At 35.4% G+C, this 19,015-nt stretch overlaps 1 protein-coding gene across 1 annotated transcript in view; it reads left to right on the top strand.

Moving 5' to 3' along the window:
• Positions 1 to 19,015, top strand: part of barr (non-SMC condensin I complex subunit H) — a 346,268-nt gene that overhangs the window by 261,184 nt on the left and 66,069 nt on the right. Inside the window, exon 13 of the mRNA XM_090391808.1 lies at positions 17,606 to 17,704. Within this exon, the coding sequence (XP_090247934.1) occupies positions 17,606 to 17,704 (99 nt within the window). The remainder of the gene's footprint in view (positions 1 to 17,605; positions 17,705 to 19,015) is intronic.

Raw genomic sequence — 19,015 nt, forward strand, 5'->3', positions numbered from 1 at the left:
CAAGTTTCATAAGTCACCTGACTTACATTGTCATTGGTATTAGCAAAAGTTGTACAGAAAAGAGACTAGAAACAATTAATTACACATATTACAATACATACTATTGGAACTTCACAATTCATATATATATATAAATAAATAACCAGAAGAAAAACATTAAATTAATTACTGTACGCATCTTGAAACAATGCTAGTTGCTGCTGTCGCATTCGTATCATATCTTAGGTCTCCAGCAGTTAGATTTTTATTGAAAGCTGACCAAACTTGGTGTAGGATTTAACCTTGATTTTTGTTACATTGTGTGGGGATCTGCTGCATTTCAGAGGCTTCTTTGAACTTTCTTGTAAAACAGTTATGTTCAATATAAGGCACTGTTTGTTTGTTGCCTGTGGTAGTTGTATGGGATGCCAAATCTGATTTATGCCATCTTTTTTTTTTTTCTTCAATATCTCTTATGTATTCAGACATGCAGATCTCTCTCAACCTTCCCATTTGACCTACATAGCAAATGCCACAAGCACAGTGAACCTCATAAATGGCTGTTTTTTTCATGAGATTATGTGGAAGTTTTGGTGGATGTAAGAAAATGGAGATTTCATGCGATGGTAAAAAAGCCACTTTAATGTGTCAATCATACCACCTTACATTCTTGATGTAAGATGTTGATCTGTACATCAAAAATGTACAGATCACCATCGATGGTTCATAACCACTGAAGGTGAGATTATGCCTCAGATAGTGTAGCTTTTCATTTCTATTAATTGACATACTGAACATCTTGTATGCTCTAGCTCATAATGTTTTCATCATGCCTATCTTTAGTAATAGATGATGGTGTGAAGTGACATGTAAAAATCTTCCAGTTGCAGTAAGTTTTCTGTATACTGAAAAGGATAACTTTTTCTCTTATTCATTTATTTCAACAAGGATATCAAGGAACAATAATTTTTGTGATCTTCCAGTTCAAGAGTGAACTTTACTGGAATTCAAGCTATTCAGATGGATAGTCTTTGAAATGAATTAAGTGATCCATTGTTCCTGACCAAATAATGAAAATATTATCAATAAATTGATGATAAAAAATTTATCATAAAAAAATGATATTTTCATCAATGTAACCTTGGGGGGGTGGGCATGGCAAGTCCTTTTTGTTCCAATATTTTCCTGAAATATGGAAAAAAAAAAATTTTGTCCATGCAGTGTTTGAATAGTCTTACTGTCTAGTGGGAAATATGTGCAATGCTACAGAATGTGATAGCAGTAATTAGCAAACTATCTGTAGAACTGCTAAAACACAGTTACTTATGCATTAATCTTTTTTTTTTTCTCATATCTATCATAAATTTATTTATTTATTTATTCGTATGGCATAAATATCAAAACATGCAGTACAATACACTTTAATAACATATAAAATTAAAAGTCAAAAGTCATTTTAAAAACCAATAAAATTAAAAGGTTACATCCACATTGGTCAGATAGTTCATAGCTTCGGGTGTAGCACTTAAAAAGTCCAATTTGTCTCCTGAATATGCTCTGAGATAACACTGAATCACAATATGGTTCACAGTTTGTCTCTGAGCTCCACAATCACAATGCGGGGATGGTCGTTTACCCCATTTAAAAAGCATGTCCGCGCATACACCATGATCAGTTCGTATTCTATTAAGCTGAGTCCAGGATTTTCGTGGGAGGTGTGGGCAAGCATCAAAACTTTCTTGTAATTCATTGAGAGAAAATTTTGTGATGTCATCTGTATGGCTCTCTCACTGATCTTGCCACTTTTGCTTCAAGTCAAAGTTAGAATGTAGTAGTAGTTGGGCTAATTGTAGTGGTGGATGTCTTGATCTCAATCATCATACACTTAAGTCTGGGAGATCTAAATGTATTGGCAGGGCTGTGTTCTCCAAGATTTTCATATACTCATAAGAGAGCCTTAATCCTGCGCAGATTTAGTGGAACAATGTTACTAAGAGCTGGAAGCCAGTGTGTGGGCGTTGATTTAATTGTGCCAGAAATCAGTCTCATTGTATTATTTAGTTGGCTATCAACAAGTTTAACATGTGTGCTATTTAGCCACACTGGTGAGCAATATTCGGCAACAGAGAAAACTAGACCAAGAGCAGTAATCCGCAGATTATTGGCTGTTGCTCCCCATGTCGTGCCTATTAGTTTTTGTATTATGTTGTTACGGGTTTTTAACTTAGCAGAAACGTTTGTTAGGTGTTGCTTGTAAGAGAGCGTGCAGTCCAGGGTAATGCCCAAGTACTTTGGAAACTTATTGTGTCGTAGTAAACATCCTTCAAAGAAGATATGTAAAGTGACATCTGCCATGTGATTATTAAGGTGAAAGCTTGATACTTCTGTTTTGCCTGGATTGAGCTGGAGTCTCCATTTTTTATAATATTCACCTATAGTTTTCAGATCTTTTGTAAGTACGTCTTCAGCCTGACTCATGTTTTTGTGTCGAATGGCAATTACAGTGTCATCAGCATAACAGAACTTGCGTGAGATGGTAGCAGGCAAGTCATGTGTAGAGGTTATAAAGTAAGGGTGCCAATACTGACCCTTGTGGAAGACCATTATTAAGTTTTCGTTGTCGGGACATTTTATTTCCTAATATAACTTGAAAGAAACATTCAGTGAGCATGGAGGAAATTAAGTGTGCAGTCCATTTACATGGGACAATGCTAAGAAATTTGTATATAAGACCATCACGCCATGCTGTATCATAGGCTGCTGTTAAGTCCAAGAAGACAGCTGATGTTTTTTCTTGCTTCTGAAATCCAGCGTCTATGTATGATGTTAAAGTGAGCACTTGATCACAGCAACCGCGTTTTTCTCTAAAACCAGCTTGCTCAATCAGGACATGCTGCATAATTGGTGTGGACAGTCTGTTGTACAGAAGGCACTCTAACATTTTATAGGTGCAACTCAGTAAAGCAATAGGTCTGTAACTTTTTGCCTCCTGGGGTAGTTTTCCAGGTTTAAGAATAGCAACTATTTTTGACTTCTTAAACTGGCTAGGTAGTCAGCCAGTCAATAATATATCAGAAAAGAATTCACAGAGCCATTTTATAGTATTTGGCCCGCTATTAATCAGAAATTCAGGATGGACACCGTCGAAGCCTGGGGCCTTGCCTGCTTTGATATCTTTTATGATGGCTTTTATTTCATCTATAGTGAAGATTGAGGCATATTGTGAGAAAGCAGGGGCATTTATTTTTAAAGCTCTAAGTTCTTTCTTAACTTTCTTGGTATGTTCACGGTCCCTAGGTGCTCTTGACATATTAACGATTTGATTAGCTATTTTCTCAGGGGAGATGATTGTGCTTTTTCTTTTAGGTAGATTAGTTGTGGATAGTTGTTGGAGAAGATTCCAAGTTTTTCTACTTGATCGTTTGAAGTCAAGGTTTTCAACCGTATCAATCCATTTTGTTTTTCGAGATGAGTTCAGGCTATGTAGTAATTCATCTGCTATTTCAGGGTCTTCACTTTTCAGGAACTCTCTGTAGAGATGTTCACTCTCTTCATTCCATCCAGGGTCATAATCTTTTCTGTAACCTCTAGGGATATATTTTTTTGCAGTTGATATGATTGCTCCTACAAATCTCTTGTACTCTGCAACTCTAGCAGGTATCCACCGAACACATTTATCCAATTCATTCGCAAAATTTCTCCAATTTGCTTTTTTAAAATTCCAACGCGGTCGTGGAAAGGATCTTGCTATAGGTAGTGTCATACCAATTTCCAGTAACACCGGTCAATGTTGACTGTGTGGGAAGTTAGAAAGTACATATCGTTTTGCAGGTAATGTTTGCCCTTCTGTGTTTATTGAAACAAAACATAAATCTGGATTAGACTGTTTGCCATGCTGATGATATATAGGTGTATATTATTTATTTCTGCCCATTGAACGAGGGTAGTCCCGCAGGCGTTGTTATCACGGTACTTCCATTCTTCATGATGGCTATTAAAATCACCAGTCCATACTGTTGGATGTTGATAAGTAGGTATCACATCTATAGACCATGATGTTAAAGGAGGTTTATAGACATTGACTATTGTTATGTTGTGAATTTTCACACTCACAAGATGGGTATCGTTATCACATCTCATTGTCAGGACAGAAGCATTTTCTATATCATCCTTGATATATGTTGCAATGCCATAATTCCGGTGGTATGTAGCACCAATCAGAGTGTAACCAGTTATTTTTCCTCTTCTATTAAGGTCGTCTTCGTTTTCAGCATGTGTTTCTTGAAGAAGCACAACGTCAATGTTATTTTCTTGTAGTATTTGCAGAGATAGTCACATTTTGCTCTGTTAATTCCCTCAATATTCATTTGACACATCTTAAGGCTAAATCCCAGTTTTTTGTCAGCATCATCAATAAAATTAGAAAAATCAGTATTGTTTGACTGCATGCCTTAGTCAGGAGAACTAATTGTTAGACTGGCTGCCAAATCGCTCTAGCTCAATTAGCATTACCCAGGGTGCACCACGAGGAGGCGAGCTAGATTACACCCCTATCATAAATAATTTGATACGGTGAGAATCTGCTTACTGTGATTAATTGGGGCCAAATAAAGTATATGTAAAAAAAATGTGTTTGGCTTTTTCAATAAAACATGGATGTTATGCATGTCGTTATTCCTGTAGATAACCATGAGTAACATCATAGTAGTCAACCTCTTAGATAGGAGATGGCACATGAATGGAATGGATGGATGGTTGTTAAAAGTAATGCATTTGTAAATTCCACACTCATTTAAAAGGAAAAATATATATATATATTTTTTTTTCTTGAAAAATTTAGCAAAAATTTAAATGAAAGATGTATTTTTTGGGAATTGCTTAGAAAACAAGATTAAATAATTAACATTATATACACAATTATCGACTACATTTTAATAAAAAAAAATTCATAATTATATCAAATTTAAAAAAACAAATATGGGAAATCAATGTACAAACCACCTATATATTTATTTATTTCAACTGGTTCAATGATACAAAGTTTTGTATTCTAATCTGTTTGTAGATGTCTAGATTTACTGTGGTATGAAACTAGCATCACTTTTTTGTGGTTATGTTGTAATTAAGTAAACAAATACTTCAAATTCATTCACAACAAGAAAATTTACTAGTTTCACCATCTAAGACAGAACACTGGTGGCTTCATCAGGGCTTAAACGTTAAAAATACATAAATAGATCACAAAGTTGATGAAATGCTGAAAAAACCTTTACAAGAAAAATGAATGAATTCATGCTAACAAATAAATGTAAAATCACATGGCATGCATTGCTTTCTGCAGTTAATGACAGAAAGTAATTGTTGGCAAAAAAAAAAAAAAAATTGTAGTTTCTGATGTTAAAAGATTTAATAAGCAATTTTTTTATATGACACTTAATTTCAGTCCTTGGTTTTTATTCATTGATCCATGAGAATAGATGACCATACCTGATTCCTTCAGAATACTGGATTAAAAATATTCTTCTACATGAGGCATGGTTGAAACATTCCAATCAACTGCATGGTTGGTATTATAGTTGGCCAGACCAGATTTGTCTTTTCTCTTTTATGCTTGACATATGCAATATGTTCTTTCTTTCTTACCTCAGATGCACAGCTTGTTTGCTGTATGTGGACTAAACCTCAAGAGCATGGAATTCCATATAACTCCTGTCTGTTTGTTGAAAGCATGCTATCTTTAGGAGACCTTAGGATGCTGTGAACAATTTGAATTTGGTTTAAAAGTAACTCTAATGTTATCTTTTGAAAAGAGATGTAGACTGCCAATATATGGAAGTGTATCAAGTCTCTATATTGAATATTCTAGTTATTGAAAGAGGTAATGTTTGAAAATAAAATCATGTCAACTTTTTTTGTTGTTGTTGTTGGAATAGTCATAGAGAAGGGGGAAAAAAAAATGTGAGATCTGAAGTTCAGTCTTGAGTTGGTCCTAATTTTGTATAATAGAAACTGCTTGATTTTTAGGGTGTGTATTATGCCTGATTTTTGAGAAGGATGGTGAAGGGATGAGGCATGAGGATAGTATCACATATGTATAGACTAATGATACTCCTCAAGACTGTAACACCATTATCAGACACTTTTTGGTAGTAAGAACATCAAGAAAAGAGAGTTTTCATCCTTCTTTTTTTTTTTTTTTTTTTCCCGATCTCTAATGTAAATTTGATAGTAGGTTTGTAAGAGTTAAAGGAATGAAAAAATTGTTGCAGACTTTGTAGGGTGTGGGGGGTTCTTCCAAATACTACAAATGCCATACACATATCTCCACCAAACTACTGGTTTTAGACTCATTTCAGATCTCAAAGTTCTCCAACTTTGTGATCAACTGAAGGAGGCAGAGAGAGTGAGGGGGGGAGTGCCCATTGTTTCTTGTAAAACACATAATTTCACTAATGCATGAAAAGGCTTATGTGTTCACAGTACATGTTATTTATTTTCATGGTATTGATGTTGACATAGAATGATAAGAAACCATATGTCAAATTGGCACCTCTCATCCATTCACCCAAGGACAAACTCTCTTCTTTATTACATCCAGGAATTTAGGAAGTGCCCTGTTCTTATGGACAGACAGGAAGAACTGTTGACACCCACCTTAGTGAACATAAAAAATACATCTGACACTATCGTTATGTCAAGTCGGGTCTAGCAGACCATGATGCTTTGGATACCCCTTCACACAGGATCAGATGGAAGAAAACAAAAGTGCTATACAGAAATCATAAGTCAGAGAGATTACACTGGCCAACAAAAAAAAAAATTTTTTTTCTGCTAATTATGATCTGACACTTGTTTTTTACTAATTTGGGTGTGCTGATTTCAAATATCAAACCCATTTTTCTCTATCACGTCAGGTTTTTCCTCTATGGCATTTTCTTTTTGCTAATTTGTAAGTTTTTGATAGTTTTAAGGAGACAGTACTATTTAGAGGATCAAAAAAAATCAATTTTTTAATATTATTTTCTGAAAGTATGTACTTTTAAAAATCTGTTCCTAACTTTTTATCAAGAAATTCGAAAAATTCCCGAAGATATAGCCTATTATTCAAAGCGGTGCGCAGATCAGAATCGGAGCGCTCACCGCTCTCACTTGTTAGTAAACAAATAAATGCGTAAGAACCTGCAATAGCACGTACTGGCACTTTGAATGCGAGAGAGGCCGATAACCGACCTAATATATTTAGGTGATGAAAAGTAGGCGATGACAACTGCCTAAAACAAATGAATGCTATATGTGTCATAGCGGACAAAGAACGATCGAAATCAGTCAATCGTTAATCGATCGTGAAAGTATGATGAGTGCTTATAACATTTCAATAAAGTCTCTGGTTTTTTTTTGTCTTGTTAATTGCATATTAGTCGGCAGTCAGGAAAATACATCATGTCTACTACTCAAAAATATGTCAATAGTGTAGATTCCTTCTGCTACATTTGTGGCAGCTTTACTGTTCCCAGTCAAAGGACAAATATCACTGATTTCGTTAAGAAAGTGTACTTTGCATAATTTGACGTAAAACTTGCAGATCAGGACAATTCATGGGCTCCAAATAAAGTGTGTAAGTCATGTGTAGAAAATTTACGACAGTAGAGCAAGGGAAAACGCCAAAAATTAGCTTTTGGCATTCCAATGATTTGGCTTGAACCGAAAAATCGCGTAGATGATTGCTATTTTTGTTTAGTTCAGACTTCTGGTTATAATAAGAAGAATAAGAAAAAAATTTTGTATCCAAATCTCGACTCAGCATTTCGGCCAGTTGTATTTACGCATTTATTCGTTTACTAACAAGCGAGAGCGGTGAGCGCTCCGATTCTGATCTGCGCACCGCTTTGAATAATAGGCTATATCTTCGGGAATTTTTCGAATTTCTCGATAAAAAGTTAGGAACAGATTTTTAAAAGTACATACCTTCAGAAAATAATATTAAAAAATTGATTTTTTTGATCCTCTAAATAGTACTGCCTCCTTAAAACTATCAAAAACTTACAAATTAGCAAAAAGAAAATGCCATAGAGGAAAAACCTGATGTGATAGAGAAAAATGGGTTTGATATTTGAAATCAGCGCACCCAAATTAATAAAAAACAAGTCTCATATAAAAGTCAGCAAAAATTGTGTTGTACTGTGTTATTTTTGGAATCAATGGAAGCTTTAAAACATACTCCAAACCTCAATAAGTATAAATTTATCTAAAATCTTAATATTTGTTTTCTCTCTTTTTTCCAACATAAATGGTGCCTAATTAGGATTTTATTTCCTTGTGTCGTCTGTTACAAATTTTTTTAAACTAGTCCCACTGTTATACCAAATTGTTGTTCTTTCACATACATCCACTGACATCCTGGCATATCTTGACGTAGTATCCCTCTTTATTAATGCTCTTGTGGATAATGTGTTAAATCATTGAGATCACCAGACATCAGTAGCTTATTTGAACACTTTGCCTGGTCCAATTTTTTTCAGTGAAATAATGTGTTTTACAAGCAACAATTTGGACTTGTTATGGGCGGCTCCATCTCTCTCCTTCTTCAGCTGATATTTTTATGGAGAACTTCGAGAAGGCTATCCTAATGAAAATGAGTCTAAAACCAGCAGTTTGATGGAAACATGTGGATGACGTTTTTACTATTTGGAAACATGAACTCCAAGTCTGCAATAGTTTCTCAATTCCTTTATCTCTTACAAACCTACTATCAAATGTACATTAGAACTTGAAAAAGATGAAAATCTTCCTTTTTCTGATGTTCTCATCACAAAAAAAAGTTTGATAATAGTCTTACTCTTGAGGTGTATATTAAATCTACACATATGGGACATTATTTTCACAACTCTTCCCTTCACCCCATCGTTCTCAAAAATTAGGCATAATCCACACCCTAAAGAATTGAGCAATTTATATTATTACACAATGAGAACCAACTCAAGACTGAACTTCAGACTATCCTTTTTGTTTGTTTCTCTATGACTCTTCCAAAAAAAATAGTCGACAGGATTTTATTTTTGAACCCTACCTTTCTCAATAACTGGAATGTCCAATATGGAGACGTGATACGCTTCCATATAATGGCAGTCTATGAATTAAAATAGCATCACTTTTAAACTAAATTCAAATTGTTTGCAGCATCTTGAGCAGACAAACTGTGCATTTGAAGTGAGAAAGAAGGAACGTTGGATTATGTCAAGCATAAAAGAAGATACACCCTCTGTTCAAAAAGAAACCGAAATTTTCGGGAATAGAAGAAACTAGTAGCACCAACTGTTGTATTGTTTTGTTGTTGAAAGCAGCAACCTTCATTAGTGTTGTGTCGACTGTTTATGGCATTTGTTTCATTAGAAGCCAAGTTATAGTGGCAAGAGTGACAATGTGTTTTGACGAAACGGTCAGAAAATGAGTTTCAAACAGAGAGCTGCGATTGACTTTTGTGTTAAATTTGGTAAAAGTTTTACTGAAACACATCAAATGCTTCAAAAAAAAAAAAGCATACGGGTGATGAGTGCTTATCCCATACTCAAGTTTACGACTGGTTAAAGCGATTTCAAAGTGGCCATGAGACGCTTGAGGATGACGAAAAGCCAGGCCATCCAAAAACTGGACCGAGCAAAGTTAACATCCAAAAAGTGCATGATTTCATCAAAGAAAACCCAAAATTGTCCATGAGATTGATTGAAGATGAATTGAGGATTCCAAAATCAAATGTGCACAATATTTTGAACCGAGAATTTGGGGCTTTAATTGAATTCGCAATTTGTTCCCCACAAGTTGATCAACGACCAAAAAATGTATCAAATTGAATACGGCAAGGACCTCATTAAAACCACTCGTAAGGACTCAAACTTCCTTGAAACTATCGTTACTATTGACGAAACGTGGTGCTTCGAGTATGAGCCCGAAACAAAGCGCCAGAGTGCTGAGTGGAGACCACCAGAAGAGGGACATCTGGAAAAAGCTTGGAGAAGTCAAAAGTAAAGACAATGCTGATTTGTTTCTACGATTCCAAGGACATTATCCACAAAGAACTCATTTGACCTGGCCAAACTGTCACTGGTGAGTTTTATCTCGAAGTTTTGAAGCAATTGATAGCAAGAATTCGTTGCATATAGCATGAATATCGTGATGCAGGCATCTGGTCACTTTTGCACGATAATGCACCATCTCATTGTTTGAATGTTGTGAGACAGTTTTTGAGCAAAAACGAAGTTTGTGTGTTGGATCACTCACTGTATTCACCTGATTTAGCACCCTGTGACTTCTTTCTCTTCCCCCACCTTCATTTGCCAATGAAAGGAAAGCGATACAACCATTGAAAACATTTAAGCGGCAGTAACCATGACCCTCAACAGTATCCCAAACACCAATATAAAAACCTCATTTAACGAATTAATTGACTGTGCGAAACACTGTATCGAAGCTGAGGGAGAGTATATTGATTGAAATTAATGATTTGAGTAATTATAATTGGCCTGTATTTTATTTTCTATCAAAAGTTCAGTTTCTTTTTGGACAGAGGGTGTTGATCTGATCTGACCAACTATGATATCAACCATGCAGTTGATTAGAATGTTTCAACCATGCTTATGTAAAAAAATATTTTTAATCCAGACTTCTAAAGGAATTGATCACTGAATAAAAATTCAATTAACTGATATTATGTGGAATATGGAAATTGCTTATTAAATTGTTTAACATCAGAGACTTCAACCTTACTAAGAATGACTTCTGTCATTAACTGCATGCCATGTGATTTAACATTTAATTATTACCATGAATTTCTTTTTCTTGTAATGGTTTTTCAGCATTTAGTTAATTTTGTGATCTATTTATATATACTTTGTTTAAGCCTGATGAAGCCATCAGTTCTATTTTAGGTGATGAAACTAGTAGGTGTATTTTTCATAATTTAATGACTAATAAATTTCCTTGTTGTTACTGAATGCATAAAACATTTTCTGTTTAAATACTTTCATTTTGCTGTTATTAATAAAATTTGTTCAGATCTATCAAAATTCCAAGCTGCCAATCTTCTTGACTGCAAGTGAAAAAGAGATGTAAAAAGCATACATAGAATGTTTGTTTTGCATTTCTTTTTTCACTTTGGTACTACCTTCATGGTATATCTTACTAAAGGTGAGAAGTAAAAATGAAGATTTATTCTCTCTCCATATTTTCTTTTTCACATATTTTTTATGTATTTCTCAATTTTTTTCTTTCATATACCAAAAATATATTTGAATATTTAATATCTGTTCTGTGGCATGATACATTGTGAATTGTGTTTTACTCCCAAGTATACATATTTTTAAACTTTTCACTAATTTGGAGTATCGAATTCCACTAACTGAAGTGGAAAAAAATTTTTTAATTTACGAAAAAATCATGGTAAAGTGAATTTTGCTAGGATTTTTGTAATGTTATTGGGAATGGGGGGAAGTAATTTAGGCATCATTGTAAACAGCACTCTTACTGTCTTTCACTAATGCAGAATGTTTTCTCTACTTTTCCCTTATTCAAGCTAGCTAAATTAAACCTAATTTACAACGAAAGATAAATCCAGCTTGATTTTTGTTTATTTTCCTGTATATTTCCTATTAGGCCAGCCTGGTTGGCCGAGTGATTAGCGTATCTGCTTTCCAGCCAAAAGGCTGGGTTCGAATCCCACTAGGCATGGATGTTTGTGATTGTCTGTGAAAATACTAGTGGTGATGATCGACGGTAGATAGCATTCGTGTAGATGATGAAGGTAGCTGCGGTTTTTGGAGTAATGGAGATGGAGAGTTGTAGAGTAGGTGCCCTTCCTCGATGAGTCTTTGGAACTCCCTGGAAGTGTTATGTAATAATAATAATAATAATAGAGTATCTTTTAAATTTCAGCTAATAATTTCTAAATATACAAATTAGATGTGGGTCCATATGTGAACATGAACTGTGAATGAATGTTGAGCAGCAGCTACTCAACATTCATTCACACTTCAAGTGCAAACTCAATGCACTGACTTTGCCTCCTCTTTCATTGTATTTCTTCTATTCTTTGGAACAGCTTTTCTTGCCAAGCATTCTCCCAAGCCTCACAACTTTCAGCTGTTACCATAATAAGAACATCAATGTTCCTTCTTTACCTTATGTTCTCTGTGCAGGAGTGTTGTTATATATTTATATTTATATATATATATATATATATATATATATATATATATATTTATTTATTTTTATTTTATTTTATTTTTTAATGGAACAAACATAATAAAATTCCTGGTGGAACGAATCACATCAATTTTGAAGCAGTTCAGAGTTTTTCAGAGTTTAGAATTATCCTGACATTATGGTCTGTTTTGACATAGCCTTACTATTTATGAATATATCCTGAAAAGAAACCTCAGAAGTAATTAAAATATAGTTACACCATGTCGACAAGTGGATGGCATGTTCTTCATTTGTCCACATAGCTAGGAATTGTCCTGAAAATGTTTTTAGGACACCTGAACAATGAATACTCAGGGATCAGTTTCACCATTGAAAAGGAAAACAGTAGTTGTCTGTCCTTCCTTGACACTTTGGTTGTCTGACCTACCCACACTGGAAGGTACATTCATTACGTATCCCATCATTACCTCTTCCAGTGATGTGGTGTTATCAAAACCTTAGCTAATTGAGCTATAACAATTTGCTCTGACCACACTAGTCTATCCAGAGAAATCAATTGCATCTATGACATTTTTTAGCCAATGGCTTTTCCTTTCACAAAATCAGCAAAATACTCTGCCCATTCTCCAAACCTAACCCTCCCTAATAATAAATTATTAAGCTAATAGTTTGCCTTGTGATCTTCATTGTTACCAAGAAATACAGAGTTATTCAGAAGTTTGTGAAACATTTTAAACATTCAGCATTAATAAATTATCACAAACACAAAATCCCCAAAAGAAAAAGTCACATGGGATTAAATCTGGTGACCAGGGTAGTCACTGCATTAACTCGTCATCATCTTGATGTGTGTGTGTCCTATCCAATGTTGAGGCACCTTCACACTTTAGTGTGGTAATGAGCTGGACAGCCATCTTGTTGGTAGATGTAATCATCACTGTCTTCATTAAGCTGTGCATCAGTCAGCTCTCCAATATGTCCCATGTACATCACCCTGTGATGGTCAACTCTGCAAAGAAAAATGGTCCGCACACCTTCACCTTCGAAATTTCACAAAAGACTTTTTTCACCTTTGGTAAGTCTCAAACATGCTCAATGCTTTGTTGGGATTTTTGTGACCCCAGATTTACACATTGTGCTGATTCAACTCCCCCCACACACATGCACACATGAGGAGTTGCTTCGTCGCTAAAAATGAGTGACTTCATTCAAGTGTACAAACTGTTATTAGGAATTACAAGTCAGTCAGAAATGTGTTCAACAAAGCTTGAAGTGGTTGCCCTAGAGTATTAAGTGATCAAGATGCTTGAGCTGTTCTGAAAGGAGTCGAGTCAGATCCAAAATCTGCTCCAAAATTAACAGAATATATTGCAGTGATGACTGGTAAGACTGTGCATGCCAAGAATATATGAAGAATTCTTCAATCGAAAGGATTTAATGGTAGAGTTCCTAGAAGAAAGCCTCTAATGACCCCAACAAATCAGACAAAAAGACTTAACTTTGCCAAAGCGTTTGTCAAAAACACTTCTTCTGCAGCTTTTCCCACTTAAGTAGGGTCGCTGTTTGTGGTGAGTCTCCTCCACAACTTCCTGTCTTAGGCTGTAGCCACATCCAAGTTCTTCATCCTGAAGTCCTCCTCCACTATCTCTTCTTTGGCCGTCCGTGCTTCCTCCTCCCCTGCACGTTCATCTGCATGACCTTTCTTCCCACATACTCTTCCTCCCTCCTCATCACATGACCAAACTATCTCAACCTTGCCTCATGTATCTTTGCTCCTAAGTTTGTAACTTTCACCATTCTTCTTACATAGTCATTTCTCAGATGATCCTTTCTGGTCACACCACACATCCACCTAAGCATTCTCATCTCTGCTACCTCCATCCTGCTGATGTTATTTTTCCTCAGGACCACAGTTTCCATAGCATACATCATAGCTGGTCTCACTACTGTCCTGTAGATTTTGCCTTTTAGATTGATCGGCATCCTCTTATCATATAGCACTCCAGCCATCTCTCTCCAGCTCCTCCATCCTGCTTGTATCCTGCATTCCACTTCGTTCTCAGCCTCACCATCCTCTTTCATTGTTGAACCTAAGTATCTGAAGTCACTAACCTTCCTGATGACGTTTCCTTCCAGCTCAAGATCTGTCTCCTGGCTGCCATCCACTTTGCAACACATGTACTCTGTTTTACTTCTGCTCAGTCTCATACCTCTCTCTTCTAGTACTTTCCTCTAACTTTCCAGTTTAGCTGCCACTTCTTCTCTTGATTCTGCACACAGCACGATGTCATCTGCATACAACATAGTCCAAGGCACATCTTCTCTCACCACCTCCATCATAATATTAAACAGGAACAGACTTAATGCTGACTCTTGATGCAAGCCCACTGTCAATGGAAAACTTTCTGTCTCTCCCAGGCAGGTTTGAACTCGTCTTCACATTTCTGTACATCTCCTGCATCAACCCGATATATTTCTTTGGTACCTTATTCTCCCTCAGACACCTCCAGACTTCTTGCCTTGGCACTCTATCATACGCTTTCTCCAGATCAATAAATACCAAATGTAGCTCCTGTTGCTTCTCTCGAAATTTTTCCATCATCTGTCGTAACCCAAAGATAGCATCTGTCGTCAATTGACCAGGCATGAAGCCAAATTGCTCCTTTGCAATCTCCACCTCCTTCCTCAGTCTTCCATCAAGAACCCCCTCTAGGATTTTCATTGTGTGGGACATCAACTTTATTCCTCTGTAATTCTTACAGTCTTGTGCATCCCCTTTACTCTTGTAGATGTGGGACAAGAATACTTTCCCTTCATTCCTCGGGTTTGTCAAAAAGACTGATTTTTTGGAAAACAGTCCTATTTACCGACAAAAGCAAATATAATATTTTTGGATCTGATGGTCGTGGAAAGATTTGGCGATGGAAAAATGAAGAAATGAAACCCAAAAATTTGGTTGCCACAGCCAAGCGTATTGAAGCATAATGGTTTGGGGATCTATGGCAGTGGCTGGGGTTAGGAAATTAGTTTTCATTGAGAGTGCAATGGACCACCTACAATACTTGAAGATATGTAAGCCAATTTACAGTGACAACTTAGGACTTCAGCAGGATAATAATCCTAAGCATAAGCAATTGCTCCTTTATAAAGTACCTGAACAGTTCCTTTCACCTCCCCAGTCACTCGACTTAAATCCAATTGAACACCTATGGGATGTACTCAAGATAAAAGTTCAAAAACACACTATCTCTAATTGGGAATCTTTGAAGGAAGCATTAACGCAGGCACTGTCTGAAATTGCACTGGATACCAGAAAATCTCTTGTGCTGTCAATGCCCAGGAGATTAAGCAGTGATTGATTCCAAAGGATGGCCTACACAATATTAATTTATTTTCCCAAGGTATGAATCATGCACATTCCTGATTATCTTTCCCTTGTATGCAGAGCAGACTTTTGTGACATATACATATTTTCATTAAAAATATATTTCTTGTATATTAGCTTGATATTTTCTCCTTTTCATAGACAAACACATCTGCATATACTTAATCTTTTATTGTAAAAATGTATCATTTCTCAAATTCTTATAATTTTTCTAATAATACTGTTTTTAAGGTTGTATGTTGACTTTTATGCTGCCTGACTGTGTGTGTGTGTTTTAAAGAAGTTGTATTCCTAAAATGTTGTAATCTAGCTATGGCAAGATTGGATGAAACTCACACAGTCACTCTAGGCATTGCAAAGTATTTAATGAGTCTCAGAGAAGTCTTTATCCATTTGCCATCTTATAGTCTGCTCTTTGCAGTTGAATTCCACTTTCTTATCTAGTTACTCACCATGTCAGTGGATTATTTCTTTCCTTCAAATTTTCCCACTAATTCTGTAATGCAACTGATTTCTGTATCTTTGTCCACTCTTTATAGTTTTTATGAATGACACAACATTTCTTTACACTTTGGCAACTGCAAGGGTTGTCAAATGATGCAACCTACAAGCTCATTCCATAATGAATTTCTTAAATGCTGATCTTGTTTGCTACATTTCAGTACAGGGAGGATAACAAAACACAATCCTGTCTTTAATTATACTTGACAAAAAATAATATTCTTGTTTTAATTCTTTACATGTGAGAAAAGAAAAATTGGTATGTGAGTTAAAGTATGCTACTGTATATCAAAGTTGTCATAATGCACATTACATCCCATTTTGAACCTGTATATTGGTATGCATTGTAAGACGGGTCATTACTCGGGCTCTGAACTTCATTGAGCTATTATCAATGGGAGCTAGGCCCTTGGGAATCTTGAGAGGGCTAAATCAATGCAAAAGTCACATTTTCTGTAATTAGTAACATGCTGTTTCACCTTATTAACATGCTCTGGATCAAAGTGGGTGTAGCAAGCCCCCCCCCCCCCCATGATTAGAAAATAAATTATACTCGACAGGAAATTCTTCTTTTTAATTGTTTACTCAAGCTTGGCAAACAAAAATTGTGTATAAAGTGTTTTCAGAACTAGACTACTATATAGAGTGTGTTGACCTCGCACCAGACAGAGAAAGGATGAAAACAAGAATATAACATCTGGTCAAGTATAATATATTTTTTAACCAAGTGACAAAACTTGCTACAAACTCTATGGTGAACACCAGTTTGCTACATGTGATTTCTGCATTAATTTAACTCTCATTATCTGTATGGGTTCGGTTCCCACTGATGAGACCTCAATAAAGATTGAAACTGGTCTGGGTAGTGAACCTTCCTCATAATTGAGGCTTGGGTATACCTGTCCATTGTTTGATGATACTTCATATACAAACTTTTGTTTGCTCACGCATTGGTAAAGAATTAAAACAAGAATATAATTTACTTTCTAACAAAAAAAAAAAAAACTTGCTTCCGTCCTGTCTTATTTCCCTAGAGAAAGATTGCACTTACCTTTTTGATAATACCAAAATCTCAATTCAAGATCAGGTTTCTAGCTGAGTCTTTTCAGCTAGAAACCTGATCTTGGATTTGCTCTTGAACTATTGTTGTAATGAGTGAATGTAGCATGCTTATGTATATTAAGCGTTGCTATATCAAGGTCATTTGTTATATTGACAATAATCTGTAGTTGTTGAAGTTGAAAAAAAAAGCTTTATCTAAGGCTCTCATTAGAACAACATGTGCCTTTTGCTTCACACGCAAGGCTGTTTAATTATGTGATAATTGCTCATCTTTTTGTCCAGATTACTCACATCCTGTAGAACAAGCTTCCTTTTCAGAAATCATTATGAAAAACATTTTGTTGACATCATTCCTACAGATAACAGCACTGTGTACAGTTTTCTATAGTTCATTAAGCATAAGCAAAAAAATTAATGAATTTGTCTTTTTTTAAATAATTTGTAATTTATTTACTTTATTAATAACTCAATTTGTTTTAAAAGGTTTGTTATTCTTCCATTTCTCCAGAAGTAGATGAGGCTGTTGGTGAATATAATTATGATAATCCTAATGATCAGGAAAATTTTTGTCCAAGTATTGAGGTAAGTATATTTGCTAAAGTAATCCTTCTTTCATAATGTTATAAAAGGAAGTTTTTCCAAATTCATGTGAATTTCCTGATATGTATCTCCCTCAAGGGATACATATCATTAAATTTCAGGGTACTGTGACAGCATTACATGATTATGTTTACATTATTATTAATCTCCTATCAACAATTTTCCTACAAATTAAGTCTATACTTGTCAGCACTCAAATATTGTCATATCTAACATTTTGTTCTTCTATGGCAGTCCTCACTGAACCAATCCACCTAGATCTGGGGTCTTTTCCTGCCATTCTCAGAACTCTCATATCTGTGATTTCTGATCTGGTTCTCAGATCTATAACTTCAAACTGGTTTGAATACTGTCTTTTATACTGCTACTTTAGTGTTTTGTCTAATTTTTCTATTATTCCACATAAATTCATTCAGCTGGCATACCAGCTTTGCTAATTTTGTTGTCCATTTCCAAATTTAATTTTCCATCTTGACTAAAAACTGTGCCTAAATAGCTGAAATATTTTATTTGTTCTATAGGTTCTCCATTGAGAATGCACCTTAAGTTTTTTATGTTCCTGCCTATTTTCATAGTTTTGATCTTTTTATTCTGATTTTTTTATTATTATTATTATTACATAATCCCTGTAGGGAGTCCAAAGACTCATCGAGGGAGGGTACCTACTTTACAGTTCTGTTTTCACCACTCAATCCATCAACTACAATGAACCGCAATTACTATCATCTACACCAACACCATCTACCACCCACTACCACCACTAGTATTTTCACTGACAATCACAAACATACATGCCCACAGCAGGATTCGAACATGCAGCCTTTTGGCTGGAGAGCGGATATGCTGACCACTCGGCCAACCAGGCCGGCACATTTTCATGCCAAATTTGTTACAGCTGTTATTCAGTTTAGACAGAGAATCCTGGTGACTTACACTGGATGTGTTTAGGAATGCAACATCATCTGCAGAGAGCTAAGTTTTGATATCTCTGATTCTAATATCAGGCTTAATGCCACTTTCTTTCATAATGCAATCCATATAGATGATGAACAAGAGGTGGAGATAATGTGCATCCTTGTCTCACCTCTGATTTTATATCAAATCACCTTCTTGTATTTCCTTCAATTCTGAAAACTGACTTACAACTTAAATATAGACTATGTATTGCTCTATATCACATTCCATTTACTCCATATAATTGTAGTGTTTTGAAAAGCTTTTCTCTGGATATTGGGAAAGTGGATAGTTTGTTGTCCAGATATGATAATAGTTAACTTACGACTGTAATGATAC

The sequence above is a fragment of the Typopeltis vanoorti genome, chromosome 4, assembly GCF_054136105.1.
Source record: "Typopeltis vanoorti isolate ZY-2024b chromosome 4, IOZ_Tvanoo_1.0, whole genome shotgun sequence".
Lineage (NCBI taxonomy): Eukaryota > Metazoa > Arthropoda > Arachnida > Uropygi > Thelyphonidae > Typopeltis > Typopeltis vanoorti.